Source organism: Malurus melanocephalus, unplaced genomic scaffold (genome assembly GCF_030028575.1).
Source record: "Malurus melanocephalus ecotype Western Australia unplaced genomic scaffold, MMel_1.1 scaffold_296, whole genome shotgun sequence".
NCBI lineage: Eukaryota > Metazoa > Chordata > Aves > Passeriformes > Maluridae > Malurus > Malurus melanocephalus.
Genome location: NW_026623528.1, coordinates 217,979 through 236,852, shown reverse-complemented (window position 1 = coordinate 236,852; position 18,874 = coordinate 217,979). Strand labels below are relative to the sequence as shown.

General features: G+C 41.9%; 2 protein-coding genes across 3 annotated transcripts in view; one reads left to right on the top strand and one right to left on the bottom strand.

Moving 5' to 3' along the window:
- Positions 1–2,181: 2,181 nt before the first annotated feature.
- TAF1A (TATA-box binding protein associated factor, RNA polymerase I subunit A) lies at positions 2,182–13,588 on the bottom strand. Its single transcript, XM_057376956.1, has 10 exons — positions 13,324–13,588; positions 11,698–11,867; positions 10,757–10,870; positions 9,567–9,765; positions 8,721–8,851; positions 7,666–7,824; positions 6,501–6,567; positions 4,865–4,985; positions 3,630–3,790; positions 2,182–2,490 (listed from the first exon to the last, which is right to left on the bottom strand). Exons 1-10 carry the CDS (start codon positions 13,463–13,465, stop codon positions 2,348–2,350), a joined length of 1,407 nt encoding a protein of 468 aa, XP_057232939.1. The 5' UTR covers positions 13,466–13,588; the 3' UTR covers positions 2,182–2,347.
- Positions 13,589–17,133: 3,545 nt separating this feature from the next.
- MIA3 (MIA SH3 domain ER export factor 3) overlaps positions 17,134–18,874 on the top strand; it is a 29,932-nt gene continuing 28,191 nt past the window's right edge. For both annotated transcript variants that reach the window (XM_057376940.1, XM_057376939.1), the window contains exons 1-2: positions 17,134–17,305; positions 17,971–18,104. In XM_057376940.1, the coding sequence (XP_057232923.1) occupies positions 17,149–17,305; positions 17,971–18,104 (291 nt within the window). In that variant the 5' untranslated portion in view covers positions 17,134–17,148. The remainder of the gene's footprint in view (positions 17,306–17,970; positions 18,105–18,874) is intronic.

Genomic DNA, 18,874 nt, shown 5'->3' with positions numbered 1-18,874 from the left:
CCTACATTTTAGGTTAAATTGGCTGAGAAATCCCTCACTCTGAAATATGAATAACAAGAACATGAGATGCAATACACACATACACACAGAACTTGATTATCTCTCTCCTTTTATAAGGCACAAGTGAACAATTTTCAATTGCTAACTACCATTTTTCTCAGCTTTTAAAATGCAGCAAACTTGGGTCTGGTTTCATAAAGACTTAACAGGGGTCATAAAATACAACCAAGTTAAGCCAGCAATTAACCATAGGAATAAGTAATTTCAGGACTGCAAGTTTTACACRTRTTGCTGTTACCCACAAATCCAGGTRTATATTSAKGGTTACAATKAGGAGAAATYCAGCAAGAGTGAAGGAAAAAAAWTTGTTTAAAGGCACCAGGCACAACCAGAAGTCAACTGACTTTCTGTGGTAACCCTGTACTTAAGACCATTGATTTTTGTGGACTCAATCCCATTAAACTGATTTAGAATTAATGAGACTTTTGCCCATTCTTCCCCCTCTGGCAAATAGTGCATGAGCAAGCCCTTCCCCATCAGCTGGGAATGCAGGTGTTTGTGCACATGGTACTCCACCTGTGGTGGAGGATGTCACATCCCTAACTTTGCTCTTCCATAAGAACAAGGTAACTTGGACCACAGCCAAGTGAAATGGGAGCTATTTCTTTCATGCATGATAAAAGCAAAAATCCTCTCAGCAGCTTTGCCCATAGGATGCGGAGGACAAACCTAGAACACAGAATTCAAAGCCAAAGAAGACCATTCCTAGCARTTACTACATTCAAAGTACCACAGARGCATGAAAACWCAGYATGCACTKAGTAATTTGCATACAAATTTCACWCAGRACTTGTGATCTGCAGGTTTGTCTCAGGTGCAAGGACTCTGGTGCCAGAAAACAGCAAGTTTCTTGCAGGACATGGAAGAGCAATGCTTGAGATAGAACAGCAGTCAGGTTTTGTGTAACTATTTGCTGACTGCAGCATGGCAGCTCTAGCACCTGGAGAAGACACAATCCCTCACAGCAATCCTGCTTCCAGAGATAACAGGAGAAAGCTGGAAGCACAATGGATTAACAGAAYTTTCAGCCATCAAGCTCCTTTTCATTCCCTCACTCTTCTTACCTCCACCCCAACTTCTGATGCTTTCACATTTCTTTCTCAATTGAGGGTCTCAGTTGCTCCAAGGCACATGCATCTCCCACAGGAAGCTGAAGGGACAAAGGGAAATTGCATGGGAGCTCTCACCAAGGAACAGGGCTTCCAGCATTAAGCTATTATACCACTTGTGTTGGGTTAGTGCTAAAAGCTCTTCTGCATGCCCACAAAGAACACAGCAGAAGGGGGAAGCCCAAATAAGACCCTGTTGGGATGCACCCAGGATCATCACAGTAGAGTCACCAACCCATCAAAAGTCCATCTTTGCCAGTCCCAGGATGCAGAGTCTGGATCATCTCTCTCACCTAAGGAGTGGCTGCTGCCCAGCCGTGGTGAATACCCCATGGGATGCTGRGGAAGAATATTTTGAAACTCCACAATCTAAACCAAAAACAATCAAAACCCAGTTGAAGATCTCCAGCAAAACTCCCTATTTACAAAATGAGGCAGCAGCATTCTTAGGGAGGCAGAAGTAAACCAGGGCTGGGAATGATGAGTAACTACCTTCAACAAAACATAGTTATAGCAAGTATTTCACTTAATGTTCAAGACACATTATCTTAAGGCACTTCTCACAAGACCCATATGAACCCAGACSAAAATCCAGATAAACACTGAGTTTTTAAAAGCACAGCTGTACTTATCCATAATCTACTCTGCTACAAAAGACATCTTTATTTCAAACCCAGAGGTAGGTTGAAGTTCATCCTCTAGAATTCTACAGATCTGGCATTGAAACAGAAGTAGTATTTGGAAACAATTTTGTTGTTGTTTTCAAGCAAACTGGAATTCTAGTTTGTGATAACACATCAACATTTGCTTTCCAAACACAGCAACATTGCATATTTCAACTCACGGGCATGTCCACAGAAAAGCCTCTTCCAGCAGGTAGAGAAGTTCTCAGTATTTCTGTGCCTCTGCTCTTTCAATATGTATTTGAAATCAACACTGTCTGCATTTCACACAAATRTAAGAGTAACATTACAGAAAYACTTCAACATTATTAGTTGATTTRTATTAATTTTATTATAAAACAAATACAAACCAAAGTGGTTTTACATAAATATATTTTAAAAAAGTCTAGTACTGAGTCAATASGGTCTGCCTTGAAGTTCTGGAGTAGCACCAACACAGAAGTTGATTTTATAGAGGGGAAAAAGTACACGAAGAACCTTAAGGACACTTTCCAATCAAGGCTGGACAGAAGAATCTGAAGGACCAGATATTCTCAGGTAGACAGGATTGTGCCTGTTCACAAACTTCTTCAGCCCCCGAAACCTTTTTAGCTGAGCTTTGCAGCCTTGGTGTGATACATATTTAAAGTACTTGCAATCTAAGGAAAGAAAAAAAAACAACACCACTAAGTTATACCATGATATAAGCAAATATAAAATGCTTCCATTATTTAACTAATATGCAAACATACAAGAAACTTTTCAGTAAAGGTATTAAAATCCAAGACGTGCACATTAGAGATTGCAGAATTCAATAATCTACCCTCATTTGACTCAGAAAACATTTTCCATGTATATAAATGTATGTTATTCTGCAAAATATTTCTCCCTGATTTCTGTTCTGCAAATAGATCAGAAAAAAATTCATGACTGTGAAGAAGCATTGATATCATACATTTAACTTATTATGCCTGATAAGGAAAATAGCAGCTCACATTGACCCCAAAAAGCACTGAAAGTTCATTCAAGAAAATTAGAACTGGAATATTATTAGCATCTGGTAATAAAAACTGGGAGCTATCTGATGCTCCTGAAAGAAGAAAAAAAAAAATCCAAACAGCTTCCAATATAAGAAATTGTTTTATGAAGTGCAGAAGATAAAGTCACAGAAAAGCTGACAACAAAGAAGTTGTCTGTCAACCGAAAGTCCAAACCAGTGCACAAGCAATTGTCTCCACACCATATTCCCATTCTCAGTTTAGCAGCTGAGAGTTCTTGGCCTGATCCTCCACTTGGTTTTGGCAGCATTTCAAATAATGCTACTAAAGAGATAAAGATTTTCATCTTCTTACCAAATTGCTGATGGTTTTCATGCAAGACCCTCCCTCCTCCTTGGCATTATAACATCCCCATRGTCCTTAGTGATCAGCTGATTGCTGAGACACTGCCTAGGCTGGCATCCAACAAGCAAACTCTCTGCAGTCCTCACAATATTCCTCAGGATGGTGTTGGGGATTTTTGAAGTTATGGTTTGAAGGTCAAACAAGAAAAATAGTATTGTGGCTGCTCAACAAGGCCAGATAAAACTGAATTCTGAACCAGGATAAGACCAGTTATGAAAAATATGTCTGACTGTAAATTTATCACCTTTCATGTTCAACTCCAAAGACAAGAATCTTTTCCAGAAGAAAGAAACTGCATTTCTTCCAGGRAGCAGATCAGCTGCATCCCATGTCTTTAGGGCTAGAACCAGACATTATTTCTGTTCTACCTAATGAAAAGAAAAAAACATTTATACCTTTTCCCAGGAGGATTCCAGCCACCAGAGCTTTTTCATATGAAAGGCTTTCATTTTCCTGCCAATTCCTTTTTGMCAAGTAACGGCTAAAATGGAAGGCTGGCCACCAGTCCTTCCTGGAGCTCCACTCTTGCTTGATCCAGTCAAGATGCTTCTCAGAGCTGGAAAAAGATTAAATAAGTTACAGAAGAGGTTAAATTGTGATGGAAAGATTATTAGGAGACAGTGAATGTTATAATCAGGCTTCCTACAAGTCTCCTAAATTGCCAACATAGACACACTGACTTTATACCAAAACTAAAACGCTAATATAAACATTTCTATATAAAACTCATATTTTTTTGAATCTCTGGCAACACTTTTGAGGCTGGAGGTGAACTCTAGGAGTCTTATTTAGCCTTGGCAATAACACAGAACATGGTGTGAAATGAAGCAAGCCTTTGACTTGTGTGCCAGTTTGTCAATAGTAACATGGAAGTTTCTCCAAGTTTGTCAACAAATGAGTGGTATGAAGGGGCTGGTTTGTCTTTAGGAAATGTTTGTTATCCCAGGCATACTCAAAGACTAACTTATTCCAAACAGCTATTACTGTTATGCAATAACACCCTTAAACCAAGCATTTCAGAAACACAAACTCCTTCCAGTCCCTCAAGGGAAGCTACAAGAAAGCTGGAGAGAAAGTTTTTGAAAGGACAGCACAAAGAGGAACGGCTTTAAACTGACAAAGGACAGGTTTAGTTTAGATATCAGGAAGAAATTCTTACTCTGATGGTGAGGCCCTGGGTCTGTTTTGCCTGTGATGGTATTTGGTATTTCTGTGATGGTATTTGGTATTTCTCTCAACCCATGAACTCTTTGTTATATTTTCTCTCCCCATCCAGCTGCAGAAGGGAGTAATAAAGCAGCTTTGGTGAGTGCCTGGCATCAAGCCAGGGTCAGCCCACCATATTATTCCAGTGGGCTGTGTCCCTGTCCAGGGCAGGGGGGAGGTTGGGAACCAGACAGTCTTCAAGGTCCCTTCCAACCCCAACTCTTCCAGGCTTCTATAAAACCACTCATAACAGGGAAGTGACAYTCCCATACAATGACCAAAAAGCCAAGTACATTTCAAGATACTCTGAAATTGTGTAAGAAAGGCAAAATTGAAGACAGAGTCAGAATACAGAGGACTGTTTTGTCAATTGCTCAAAGACTTGACACATTCGTTTTCAGCACATGGCATCAGAGTTACTTACATYACAATTTGTTTCACTTGTCTTGCCAAACAGCTCCATGCTTTTGTATTTTCTTTCCAGCCAGCATAATCCAAGGCTGCAAAAATAACTTCAAGGCCCAGTCKACGCTTTTTCCTTTTCTCTGAAAAAAGATGAGGCTGATTAATGAAATACAYAGATCAGGATGAACTCATCAGTAAGTCACAAGTGAAATACAGTTCTCCATCCTGCCTCCCCAAATGCTGCTACTGTTCCTGTAACTGAGGGTGACCCCACTGCCTTTTGCTGCTTCCAAGAGGTAAAGTTGTAGAACAAAGGAATACTTCCTGGCTCTAGAGGACAACTCACACCAGAATCCATCTGTCCCTACTCAAACACTGCTGACTCAAGAGGCCCAAATAGGACTATCCATTTATCCCACACTGCCTTGCTTCCAACAGTTGCTATTTCTGATGCTCACTAATCAGTGCTCTTCCCATGGATCAGGAACACACTGCAAACACTTCAAATCCCAATATGCCACCAAAAAAAAAATCAAACATGAGACTGAAATGACTAAAGTAGACATTTCACATCATTAGTTATGTATCACCAGAGTTCTTAAAACAAGAGTGGACTTATGGCAGCAGGTAAATGAGAGAAAAGTTACATTGGTATAAATTTATACATTGGTATAAATTTATTTTAAAACTCAGATTGTTCTCATTAATTATGAGAAGTTAGCAAATGTGTCACACATGAACAAAAAAAGAGATGCTTCAAACACAAGGTCTATTTTTCCGCCCCCCCAAAGGAGAAACATAGAATGGTCTGGGTTGCAGAAGACCTTAAAAACCATCAAGTCCTGACTCTCTGCCATAAGAAGGGACACTTTCCACTAGACCAGCTTGCTCAGAACCCCATTCAACCTGGCCTTGAACTTCCGTGGATGGGGCATCCATATCGTCTATGGGCAACCTGTGCCAGGGCCTCACCACCCTRATAGTCAAGAATTTCTTCCCAAAATCTCTTCTAAAACTCCCCCTTGTCAGTTTAAAGCCATTAACCCTCATCATATCAGAAGAGAGAACAATCTTTATTCATGGACATTTCACCAATCTGTTGACCTGCTGGGACATAATAAGCCACAAGAACAGACAGCTTGGAATCCAATTGATCAATATGGAAAAAAGACAGTCTTCAAACTGGAAGACTTTTCTACCAGCTTGAAAGACAATGCTTCCTTGAAAACAAGTAAAATTTTACTGTTTGATTGATAACAATGAACCAAAGAATAGATCTACCCAAAGTCCTCTAGAAATATAAGAATAAATAAAACAGAGATCCCAAATATGGAATTAAGAACCTGGAATTCAGAGTAGAGGGTCTAAAATAAATTAAGTTATTTTTGAGATCCTGCCTTACAAAGTTTGCTTTGATCAGCTTTTAAAATGAGAAAGACATTTGCTCACACAAGTTTGTAAATGACTGCTCATACATTCAACTAAGTGCTTATGGCAACTGTAAAGTTGCAATTTGGGATGTCTTTTGGGATTCTTTCTTAACTAACAAAACTACTTTCAAAAGCAAAAAAAGAGGCTGTAGGATAGTCTAAAATAATTTTCTGAAATTGAATGAAGTGCAAAGAAAAATGAAAAGCACAAAGGTAAAGACTTACTTGATTTTTGAAGCATRGTATTAAAATCAATCATTAGTTCATGAGAAGGAACAATATCATGCAAGATCTGAAAAATAAAAGACAAAACCCAGATAGGTTATTTTAATGTGAAAGCTTTTGAAGACTTCTACTTGACCAAGAAAAGCTTCAGAGCTTTGTRTACTTTTAGTTCAGAAAATTAAGCAATCTGGTACTTTGGTGCTTCCATATAAAGAATGAATCTGTAGGTCCATTTTGCACGTCTGTGACACGTCTCTGTGACACCATGGATGAAATACCTTGATGGCTGCTGACAAACATTGCATGTGGCACATACAACATTCTAAAGGAGCAGCTCAAATTTGTAACCAGTGTCCCCTCTTTTGAAGGCAACATYATTTTCTCCCTAGGACAGTTCTAGCTCCCCTGTCCACTACTCTGTGTATTGGATCAGTTTCTGGACTTATCAAACCACTTCTATGATTTATCTCTGTCTTGTAAGAGATTCATGTCTAAAGCCACTGCTAAAATGCACTGAGGAGAATTCAATGCAAATCTGCTGCAGTTTAAAAGTCTAAACTTTACAAAGATGTTTTAAAACCACACATGCACTAACAAAAGCACATTAGTGCCATCAAGTGGCAAAACACCCTGCAAAACATGGTTTGCAAGCACTACCAAGATCAGCTTCAGAGAGGGCAAGGAAAGCAAGAATTTAAAAGTTTAACCCAGCAAGGTCTTGTCTACCAACAACCAGCAGACATTAACTTTTATTTTAACTTTAATTCACAGCTCATTGAAAGCAAGCAAAGAAACTAATTGCTAGACAGGATCAATATTGGAAAAAGCAGGCATTTAAAAATTTGTATAACAGTGTAAAGATCAAACTATAAGAGAAATCAATACATGGTACATACAAGACTGCTGATACAGACTTCTGGAACCATGTAAACATTCTCTGAGCTTGATTACTGACTCTAAGTGATATGATGCACCAGTGAAAAGCAAAACAAGAACTGGAATTCAAGAACAGCAAAGCATTCTGCTCCCTCCCGCTAACTTCCCTCTAACCCTCTRCTTCCCACAAAGAATACAATAGGATAAATAATGTTACAGAGGTCAACCAAGCTGTCAGACCACCAAGCAACAAGAATRACACAGACTGTATCTCCTAAGGGCTACATACCTTCAATGCAGATATGAGRGATTTCTTTGATTCACCCTGTCTCTTGAGGAATTGATAGAGGTAGACATGAGCATTGGGGTTAGCAGGAAACTTAGAGTTGTAGGCATATTCATTTAACACTTGGCGGGCTTCRTTGTGGTCTCCATAGAACTCCAACAACTGGAAGTTAAATTTCATTAGTTTGCCAGATACAGAGAATCAAACTCTTACAACTAATTGTGGWCTGCCACAGAGCCATCCAATAGCACAGTCTGTATCTAAGAGTGCAGTATCAGATAATACTAATACCTTGCCTATCTTCATTTTCCTGGCTATTCTCATCATACAGACACAAAATTCACACAAGGCATTTTCTCCCAGAGTAGCTTCTARTATTTACTTAATTGTCAAAGGATTATCACCAGTTGCTCACTGAGAAGAGATGCTGAAGGAGCCTACCTTGTCATTAAAGACACAATTCAGTAGATGCCAGCACCAGGGAAAGCTCCCTAAGATGTGCTTAGGGTAGTCAGAGCTTACCAGTGTTTTTAAAAAGTAAAAGTATTTTCAAACTCTTTAAAATTATTAAATTTTTATTACAAATCCTAAGCAGATATTTAAAAAACCTATAATTTTAGGTTATTTAAATTTTTTTTAAAATTTAACGCAGAGGGGCTGCATGTTTGGGATTTCTAACATTTACTTTATCCAGAAAAAAGCTCTGCTATGACAAAAATCAGGKGAATTGTTTTCAGGGATTTAAACTAAAGCAGCTATGCTCCAATGTCTGCAGCACCATGAAAGCAAAACATGTAAGCTTTTTGTCTATTTATTTTTCTTGACAATGCACAGATAAAAGTTCTTTTTGTACTCTGTGCAGGCTCTGTAGCTCTACCAGAAGTAGACTGTGCTCTATATCAAAGCCAGTGACACTCACATACACATGTGTTGCTCTTAAAATACTTCGTTTTCACTCACACACACAAAAAAATAAGGGAATAATACGCATAGAGGCATCTTAATGAAAATTAGACATGGAAACACAAAAGGAAGCCATTTGTAAAACATGCCCTTACATCCACATAGCATTTCACAAAGACATCCCAGACTCCAGGTATTTTAATAATCTCCTTCAAGTTCACTGCTGCCTTCCGAAAGTAACTGTGCATTTCCTGCTCAACGGCCAAGTCTGAAAATCCATCCTCCTCTATCAAAACACAAAAGAAGGTCACAGTTWTTAACTCTGCCAAGGAAGGGATTTTGAAGTACTGCACCTGCACTTTGCTAACCAAAGACTAAGGGCCTTGACCAAGCCYGTCAGAGGGCTTTTAAGAGTCCTCATGAATGAAACAAGAAATTTTCACTGCCCCTCATTCAAATTTATAATCAAACAATTTCAACTTACAGAGCACAAAGAGCAGGATTCCAAAACAAGATGCTACCAGCATAAGGTACATAATCCAAATTCAACACTTGGTTTTCATGGAAACAAGCAGAGATCCAGTGTAACTGACAACACAGAGCCAGGAGGTATATATAGAACCAGCTGTGACATACATAGCAACTTATGCATCTTTAAGGAAATTGAATTTCAAACACAAGTGGTGAGGGCTTTGCTATCACTCCAAATTCCAGCAGCAATCAAGAACTTGCACACCTAATTAACCCACTGCTTTAAGGGAGTACATTCCTTTGATCATTATTTTAGGTGATGCTGGCTGGACATGGGGAAGAAAGAGTTTCAGAACATTTCAGGGCACWTCAGAAAGTGCTATTTTGGCACCACCATCACTGCTGATACAGAATTCTGTAGCAGCCACACCATCAAACACTCAAGTCTAGGAAGGGAAAAGGGGTCATTGCAAACCATGATGTCTGCACAAGCCAGTTGAAGTTTACAGCTCAATTTAAAAAACACTTACCATGCTCCAACAGTATGTTCTTCTGCTTAGACCAGCTATAGTAGTCCAAGAGTCCCCTGTAAGCCTGAATCAGTTTCATTTCTTTATCCTGAATGGCTGTTTGTTCTCCAAACCTCCAGCTTTCTGCCAGGGACAGGTTCTGGTAAGCCTCATCAATTTGTCCATTACAGAGGAGATGAAAGACATGCTCCAGGCAGACCTGCAACCCAAACAGTCCAAATCACAGTGTTTCACAGTCATATGGTGAGATTCTCAGCAACACAGCAAAGTTCTACACACATGTGCAGACAAAGGAGACTTACTGACATGCATAAAAAACATTGCCAGCACATTTAGTGAAGYGTTTTGAATATTTGAGTTGTTAAAGATTTTTGAGACAAGCAGATTTTTGAGACAAGTGCTGTACTTATTTCAGAAGATCTAGAAATGACCTGAGAAAACTGAGCTGGGCTGCATTTGTTAATTTTTCATTTGGCTACCCAACTACAGAGCACCTGAAGAAGAGATGTCCCAACCATGTTGATTAGGCACTGGATAAAAGCCTAAGCCTTCAGTTAGCTCCAGTGAACTYTTGCATAGAATTTCTTTTGAAAACCTTTAACGAAAGTCAGACACACCACCCAMGTAAGAAATAGTCAAGGAAGCCAAAACAGCATAGATTTGAGTAAGACACCAGAGGAAAACAAACAACAGAAAAACTTACAACTCAGTGAYACAGGTGTGGACAGCATACTGTTTTACAATCAGATTAGCTACCCAAAATGTGAGATAGTGACCAGGCAAAATTTAAGTACAAATGTTTAGTCAGTGATCAAATTAAAGACTGGAAATAAAACTTGGCAGGTACCTGTATTTACATGTCATTGGGACATGCATGAAAATGAATTTGGCAGTTTCAAATTAAAATTAAAAGCTTAATTAAAAAAATTAATTTAGAAAGCAAATTAAAGGGTCTAAGCACTTCTAAGGACTGAGAACATGCATCTGTGATCAAATACACAGACTAAATGAGATAAGGTTAGGCATAAAAGAACCTTAAAAGTATCATGCAATTGGCAACTCAAAGGTTGGGGTTTATTTTTGACATTAATGTCAGTAATATGTTTCAAAAGAGATATCCAAAAATTAATATTCAAGTAAGTGTTCAGGCAAATGTAAAAAATCATCAAGACTGCTTTAAGTACACTTACCTTCAAGTACCTTTTTACTCCTAGAGTCTTCATCTGTTCCATGAAACAGTTGAACTCTTTCATGCTGCTATGGGAATGATGCCACAAAATTTCTGTTCCTATTCTCCAAATCATCTATTAACGGGGAGAAAGAAAACCTAACCAACCTTAATACAAAAATGGCAATGGTCACCATGCATACTGTCTTACCAAACTTACTGTAACACATGAAAAATGTACATTTGGATTGCAAATAAAAAGAATACTACAAAGTATTATCTGCTGCTATAGTAACCTACCTACTCATCTAATAAGATTTTCACAGTCATTCACTGGAAGGTTCAGATTTGCTCATCATAAATGCAGCACTCCAGAAAAGCTCAGGAAAACTGCATGCCAGAAGGTTCCGCCTCCCTTCACTGAAAAATCACGTTCTCCTTTGGTATGACCCCACTAAGACACGAGGTATGCATAATTCTTTGAACTTAATAGCAAAGATTATTTCCAATTAGATGCAGCTCCCCATCTGTTTTCAAGGTCTGCAACCTAACCATATTTAAGTACTCCATTTATTTAAAAGCTCTGATCTTTTTCCWTCCACCTGCTTCTCTCTCAACACCTGCAAGGAGTTTTGCAAGGACTGGAAGAACTGGCAACAACCTAAACAAGCSACCAACTTTCAAACAGATTCTGACTGATGGCATGCCAGAACCAAACACATTTACTGGTTTTCCACTTTAGAAGACTATTTTGACTTTTTATAGGTACACTGCTGATGGAGTGAACTTGTACCAAGCCAAGTTTTCAAGTTTTCATCTGTTGTGTCAAGGATCTATTTTTTAAAAAACCAAACCTTTTATTAGCTAATTAAGTCAGATGTTTGTTGGTCCTGAAGTATATAGATGCCACTKGCAAGTACTTTTTCAACTGCAAAAGAACCCAGACAAGGAACATGGGCTTACCTCTGAGGGGCCAACKTGTTCTCTGGAATAGTCCTTCTCTAGTGACTCCACATAGCAGATCAGGAACTCTGCAGCCCTTTTCCACTGCTTTTGCAGCAAGGCATCCTGAATGTAACTTAAACATGCTTCCTTGCTCTTCCTGAAGTTTAATTTGTGTTCATTGGAAGATGCTAAACAAATAAACAAAAAAAAAAAAAATCAACTGAGCCCATAACTGTCACAGCCCATATTCAGATGGCAACATGCCCTCCATTTCAGAGTCTTYCTTTTAGAATATTTCTTGCACACTGCAGAAAGTGATTTTAAGCTCCATGGTTTTGAAGATAAACACACCTGTTAGTCCACAAGGAAGCAAGAAAAGCTGGAAATGTGGTATGAAATGGCATTTTCCACAAGCAGAACATAGCTGTGCTTGAAATTCCCATTCACTTGAAAGTGAATAGCCAATTATGTTACACTACTGCCCTACCAGAATCAGGGATATGCTGCTTCAATTACTTCACAATACATTTTGTCATATTTTGGGGACCACTCTCTTCACTTATTAGTCATCATCTAAGTTTGTGAYCCCACTGAGCTGCAGATTGCATACAAACAAACAGGCTATTCCAGTGTCAAAGGCTAAACAACTCCCACAAAGATAAATGTAGAAAACTATTCTCTTTTAAGTACAAGACTGAAAAGAAGCCACTTGGCCTTTTTACACCAACGTTTTTTTTTACATTCAACTTATACTGAAACCAGCAAAACTGAAATTTCATTCCCATGAAGTCTGCTTAAAGCTCATGGCTGTACAATCCTACAACAGTGTTCAACCATAAAAAGCCTTCTACAAGGGTACCTGAAGAGCTCACCAAGCCACTCTCCACCTGGATGCTGTAGGCAAAGGAATAATTCCAACAATGGCTAAATTAGATAAACAGAGAATTGTTAGGGTTGGAAGGGACCTCTGGAGATCATCCAGTCCAAGCCCCCTGCCAAGGCAGGGTCACCTGGAGCAGGAGACACAGGAACATGTCCAGGTGGGATGCGAAAGTCTCCAGAGAGGAAGACCCCACAAACTCCCTGGGCAGCCTGTTCCAGTGTTCCTCTACCCTCARTGTAAAGGTCTCCCTTATGCTGAGGTGAAACTCCTTGTGCTTTAGTTTATGGCCATCACACCACAGAAAAGTCTGGCACCATCCCCTTGGCACCCACCTTTGAGATATTTGTATGCATTAACGAGATCCCTTCCCAGTCTTCTCCAGACTAAACAGGCCCAGCTCCCTCAGTCTCTCCTCATAAGAGGTGCTCCAGACCCCGAATCATCCTTGGTGCCCTCCGCTGGACTCTCTCGAGGAGCTCCATGTCTCTCTAGACCTGAGGAGCCCAGCATTCTAAATGTAGTCTCTCACCAGGGCTGAAYAGAGGGGCAGGATCACCTCCCTCGACCTGCTGACCTCTTCCCGCTGATGGCATCGGCCTTCCTGCCCGCAAGGGCACGCTGTCGGCTCATAAAATAACCATGGAACCTCCTTCCCAGCCCTAGCAGACAATTTAGCCAACAGAAGCCGAAACTTTACGGCACCATTCTCCAGGCAGCATGTAGCTCACAAACAGAACCCACAAACGCGGCTCCGCCCTTACCCGGCTGCGGCGGCAGGAATGGCAGATGGAGGGGCGGCTGCAAGGCTGCCCGAGTGGCGGGGCTCCTCCTCCTCCTCCTTCTCTTCCCTACCGCCACCACCGCCGGCGCCTCCACATCCTCCTCCTCCAGGAAGCTGTCCATGGCGCCGCGGGCAGCCGGGCTCCGACCTCAGCTTGCACCTCGGGGGCGAGAAGCAGCAGCCGAGCCGAAGGAGGAGCCCCGGCCGGGCCGCCCCCTGAGGCCGGCGCTTCCCGGCAGGAGCAGGGCGGGGCGGGGCGGGCCCGGCAGGCGCCGCGGGGCGGGAGACGCGTGGCGGGAGACGCGGGGCGGGAAGGGCGGCTGCGCCTGCGCTTTGAGGGGACCGGGCGGTGCGGCTGCCGTGAGGGGAGAGGGGGTGGAGCTGCCGTGATGGGAGCGGGGGAGCGGGCGCTCTGCAGCGCTTCCCTGTTTCGCTTGGCTTATGGGAGCGGGGAAACGAGGGATGTCGGCCAAGGGTGAAGCAGGAGGGATGGGGAGGAGTGCGGGAGGGTGGCTGGGTGTGTGCAGCGGTGTGGCAGAGAGGTGTTTGTTTCTAGATGTAGCACAATCGGAGCATGATTAGAAACCTGACTAATGCGCTGGTTGCTCTAAAAGTGAGTTAGCGAGGTCCTCCTGTCACCCTTSCCTTTCTGTTCCTTTGTAACTCGTAATGTTCTACAGAGGGAAAGGACATCTAATCAAAATCCTGTGCATGGTAGCCTAATAATGTTACCTTGCTCCCGGATAGTACCTRGATTCTGGGAATCCGTCTGCCTCAGCCACAGCATCTGGTTTATACAAATTTGTGCTAGAACTTGTTTCTTTAAACCACTTTCGGCAACTGAGCTTGCCCGGGACTGCTCTGATGTGTGTAAAGTCCAGTTTTCCGATAAGATTTCAGGGTATTTTTCAGAGCTGCTCTGGCATGGGAGGGTGAGTAGATAATAAACTGGCTCAGATTAAAGCTTCGTGTGAGGCAGTGTCCTGATTCAGCAGTGATCAATAACCAATGTCCGGGGAATAGTGCAAGAACAGTGTTTGCAGTATTTAAACACTTAACCTGAGTGTCATACTTTAATGTGACACTTAATAATTCGATGTGGGGATAACAGAAGTCTCCTTTTACTTTTTATTTATTTATTTACTATTTATTTATTCTTCCAATATATGACCAGCATTTCAGTTATAAATATTTTTTGTTATTTATGATAATTAACTAACTTGACTGATGACAATAAACTGTAACATAGCACCACATCTTTAGTGACTTCTTTGACTGTCCTTTATAATTTGTACCTTGTCTGAGTGCCTCATTGATTACTGGTGTTCCCCAAGTTTGATGTCACTTCCTACAACACTTCTGATCTTCTGGGAGCTCAGTATTCCAATTTCAAAATCCAACTTACCCCACTTTATTTGCAGAAGTTCTCATGTTTGCATGTAAGGATGTTTACTTTTGGCTTGTCATTTYTATTTTCCTGTGTCATACATAAGTGGGTGTTTCCTGATCCTTAGGTAAACCCAGCCAACTGTTCTTGTTAATGTGTGTCAGCTACTTTAGTAAATAATTTAKTGCAGAAGAAGTAGGAGAGCTGCTTTGTAAGAGTAGATGGATGTTAGATTCCTCATGGACAGTGGGACTGCACTCATAGCTGAATACATGTTTCCAAGATTGGGGTTGAAACCTGGAAGGAATTTTTGCCTGAAATATCTAAATCAAACTCAGAGAAATATTTTTTTCTGTCACACATAAGGAAAGCTGGGTATTTTAATAAGTGGGTWTATCTTTACTGTGAAATACTTGAAATTGTAAGAAATGCTGAACAGTTGAACTGGTAAACTTGTGCATATGTATCAACTGCAAGCTACTTATTAYTGCACAGTAAAGGCAGTGTTCTTGTTTTTCTCAACATCTCCCTTTCCTGCCCTTGTCTTTACCACCACAGACAGCATTACCTTTTATCTTGGTCTTTTAACAAAGATAAGCATGATAATTTGTACTGGTGGAAAATAACCAAACAGCTCTTTCTTCATAAGAGATTGGAYGTAATAATCTGGGCATTACACAACAGAAAATATTAATGTTGAGGGAAGAATGCTTATCTTTCACTCATACAGTCATCATAAAATGTGGTTTGAATGTATGTAATTTTGCAATTTCCATATTGCAAATCATGACAAAATTCAAGGTTTTCTGAGTTAGGCTTTATTAGAGCTTTTTATCAAGCAATATCAACAATGGCAAATAGGCATCACCTCATTTCCTAGGATATGGAACACAAAAATGTCAACAAAATGGCAGAAGAGCTACAGCCACGATACTGCACTAGGCCTGAAGRGCATAAATGGGTACTGGGTGAATGAATCATTGCATTCCTGTAGTATGTGGATGCTTGGCGTGGACAGGACTGTAAGAAATGCCAGGGTATCCATGGTATGCTGGGCAAAGAGGTACCAGCACCTGTTTCTACCTTGATACTTTTTCACAGTGTGATTAAAAAAATTAAACTGCYCTAGGTGGGGGCTGAAAACAAAACACATATTTTTCAGAGGTTACACAGCCATAAMTAAGCCTCTATCTTAGGCTTTGTACAATGAGGCTATGGAAATGAGAGTCTGGAACAAAAATCAGTAGGGATGAGGATGCAATAAGAACACATGCAATTACCAATAGTGATTGCTGACTGTTGAAATGTAGCATTTAAAAGGGCTCTTAAAAAGCTCTTTAGAAAACCCTCAGCTGCCTGGAGTTTTCCTTTGACTAGCACAAAAAAAAAAAACCAAAAAGCAGAATCATTCGCCTTGACTATCAGTTCTATGAGTGCCTATTCATTTTGTGAGCARCTTAAGAATTGCTCTGGAAAGTTGAAAAAAAAAAAACCAAAACAAAAAAAAAATACAAAGAAAAATAGATCATTTGATTCACCAGCAAGAGGATGGTCACTCTGTCCTTTCTTGGCTGCATCTTTTGTCCTCTTTGTCCACTCAGGATACTGTGTTGAACAAATAACATGGGCCTGAAAAAGAGAAAAGAGAAGAAGTTCTGTTCATCTGCATTGTGACTTCTGCTGTCATCTTGCCATGTTAGATCTCTAAGACCATATAAAGGCGATGGATGTAAAGAAAAGGGAATGGTAAGTGCAGGCACACTTGCAAGTAGCACATCTTTCGGCTTGCAAATATTTACCAGTTAAAATGCACCAGCAAGTGGAAGCTGCGGCTACAGAAGGGCAAGGATAGGCCTGTCGGGGAATCCTGCACTTTAGGCTGCTCGGTGTGAAACCCAGCACTTTCCYCGGTGGGATCACGGGTGAGTGAACTCTTCCGTTCTCTGCACCGCAGGTGTAACCTCAGACTCTCGGAGGTCACCGGGGGAGTCGTGGCTGCTGCTCTCCAGCGGAGACGAGAACTGCTCGGCGGGGCGGAGGGAGAGCAGCCAGGTGCATGTTCGGATCTTACAGGGCGGCACCTACACCCATTCTGTATGTGCTCTTGTTACTCCAGCGATCCTCGGCTAGAGAAACCCGCACAAAATAAGGGGGCAGGACCTTCCTTCTTTTCTGGCCTGCAAAGCGGGAAAAGTRGCCGGATCCGTGGCCGGCGCAGCGGCCGGAGATGCCCCCTGCTCGGGATCGGGATGGGGATGCCGCCGGCAGGGAGGGAGGGTCCGTGCGCTGCCCTCCTCCCGCCGCGGCGGCGGGGCCGGGCTTGTCCCTCCCCCGCCACATCGCCCTCCCGCCGGCGCTGCTGACGTGTCTGCTCCCTCCTTCCCCGCCCGGCTCCCTCCCTCCCCGGCGCCCGCCGACATGGCCGCAGCCGCGCCGCCGGACCCCCGGCTGCTGCTCGCCCTGCTGCTGCTGCTGCCCCCGCCGCCGCCGGGCCCGCGCTGCGCCGCCGCCGCCGCGCCCGACCTGGGCCGCCGCTTCGCCGAGCGCAAGCGCTGCGCCGACCCCGAGTGCAGCAGTGAGTGGGGGCGGCGGGCACGGCCCCGGCGAGGGTTTTGTGGGCGAAGATGCCTCTCGGAGGCTCTTCCCGAAGCCCMGTCCTTCCGCCGGTTTTGGCACGGAAATTGGGGAGAATCGGAAAAACGGGAACGTGACGCCCACGCGCGCCGCCTCTGTCTCCTCGGCTAAGTTTTCAGATCCCTGCAGCTCCGTGTTTGGTGGCTTTTTTTTTCCTTGCAAAGCCCTCGTGTGATAAGCCCGCTCTCTGGGTGTTCTCTGTGCGTGGGATAATTTCAGGACCGATTCGCTGGGACACAGTGTCAACTTTCTGATTTAACTTAATAATTAGCTTCATAGCGCACCTCTGAAGTGTATTCTCCTGGGTTTTGTCAAACATTTGTCTTGATCAGAATGCTTGCTTTTTTTTTTTAGCTGTAATCTGCACTTTGCTTTATTCTCCTTTCTTAAACTACAACTTCTCTTTCTGTTTGTTTGTTTGTTTCTTTGTTTTAATTATAGCTGGAAATCTCTTAGTTATACTTTCAGTTAACTTCTTATCTGTTGACCCAATCTGGAAAATAGCGAGGAAGTCTTGTTTACTGCCAGTTAGCAAAGACACTTCTCATATGTATTATTTTGTAAGTAATACTCTTCTCTTTGYTTTTGKTTTTTTTTTTTGCACAGTGTTAATGTGCCGAGGGAAGGCCATGCGGGATTTTAAAGGTCCAGATTGTCGCTTTGTAAATTTTAAGAAGGGAGAAGCGGTGTATGTATATTATAAACTAATAGGAGAATCAACTGAGCTTTGGGCTGGAAGTGTAAGTACTGTAAAGCATTTCTTCTGCTTGCTCTTCTTGGCAATCTGTTTTCCTTCCTTTTGCCTTGTAAGAGAATGCTTGGAGTTTTGAACATGGATAAATAACATAGTGAATRCCATTTTGTCTTGTGGCCGGTGGGAAATGGGGTGCAGTTTGATCAAACCTAAGTAGCTAACGTGTGCTAAAAACTGCTAGAAAACTACCTTTGTATTGGAAGCCTCTCATTGCAATACTGTTAGTGTTGGTGGCCGGGGACCTGCCTGGAAGCTGAGCCTCCCTTCTCACTTAGGGAGGSTTAAGCCTGTGCTTGTGTTTTCCCATGACGTGGTCTCATCCTGCACTCTGTAATCCTGCTAAAGATSGTTCTGTGTGCATGGTTTAATTGTATTTTTCTTCCTAATATTCATCTGCATTCTTCCTCTTTTTATCTAAGTTGCATGCAGAGTTGGAGGAAAAATAAGTAGTAAAACTGGAAAAKATTAAGGTAAATTTAATTTCTGAAAGGTCTGCCTCTCTCAGCTGCGCTATARCAGCTTGCAGAGTAATGGCCTTGTCTGAGTCAGCGTCCTTGGATGATCTGAGAGACTTCTGCTAAAGGGAAAGGAACATCCCCATAGTTTCAGTTACTTCATAGAAAGCTTCTCTCGACTTTCACAAGCACCTTATTTGCCTGACAGAGGCAGAACTGAGATACCATGGAGGAAGAGCAATGTTTGTGKGCTTCCCTTGAAAATGTTAGCAATCCAGAGGCTGCTTGGACCTAGTCCCTG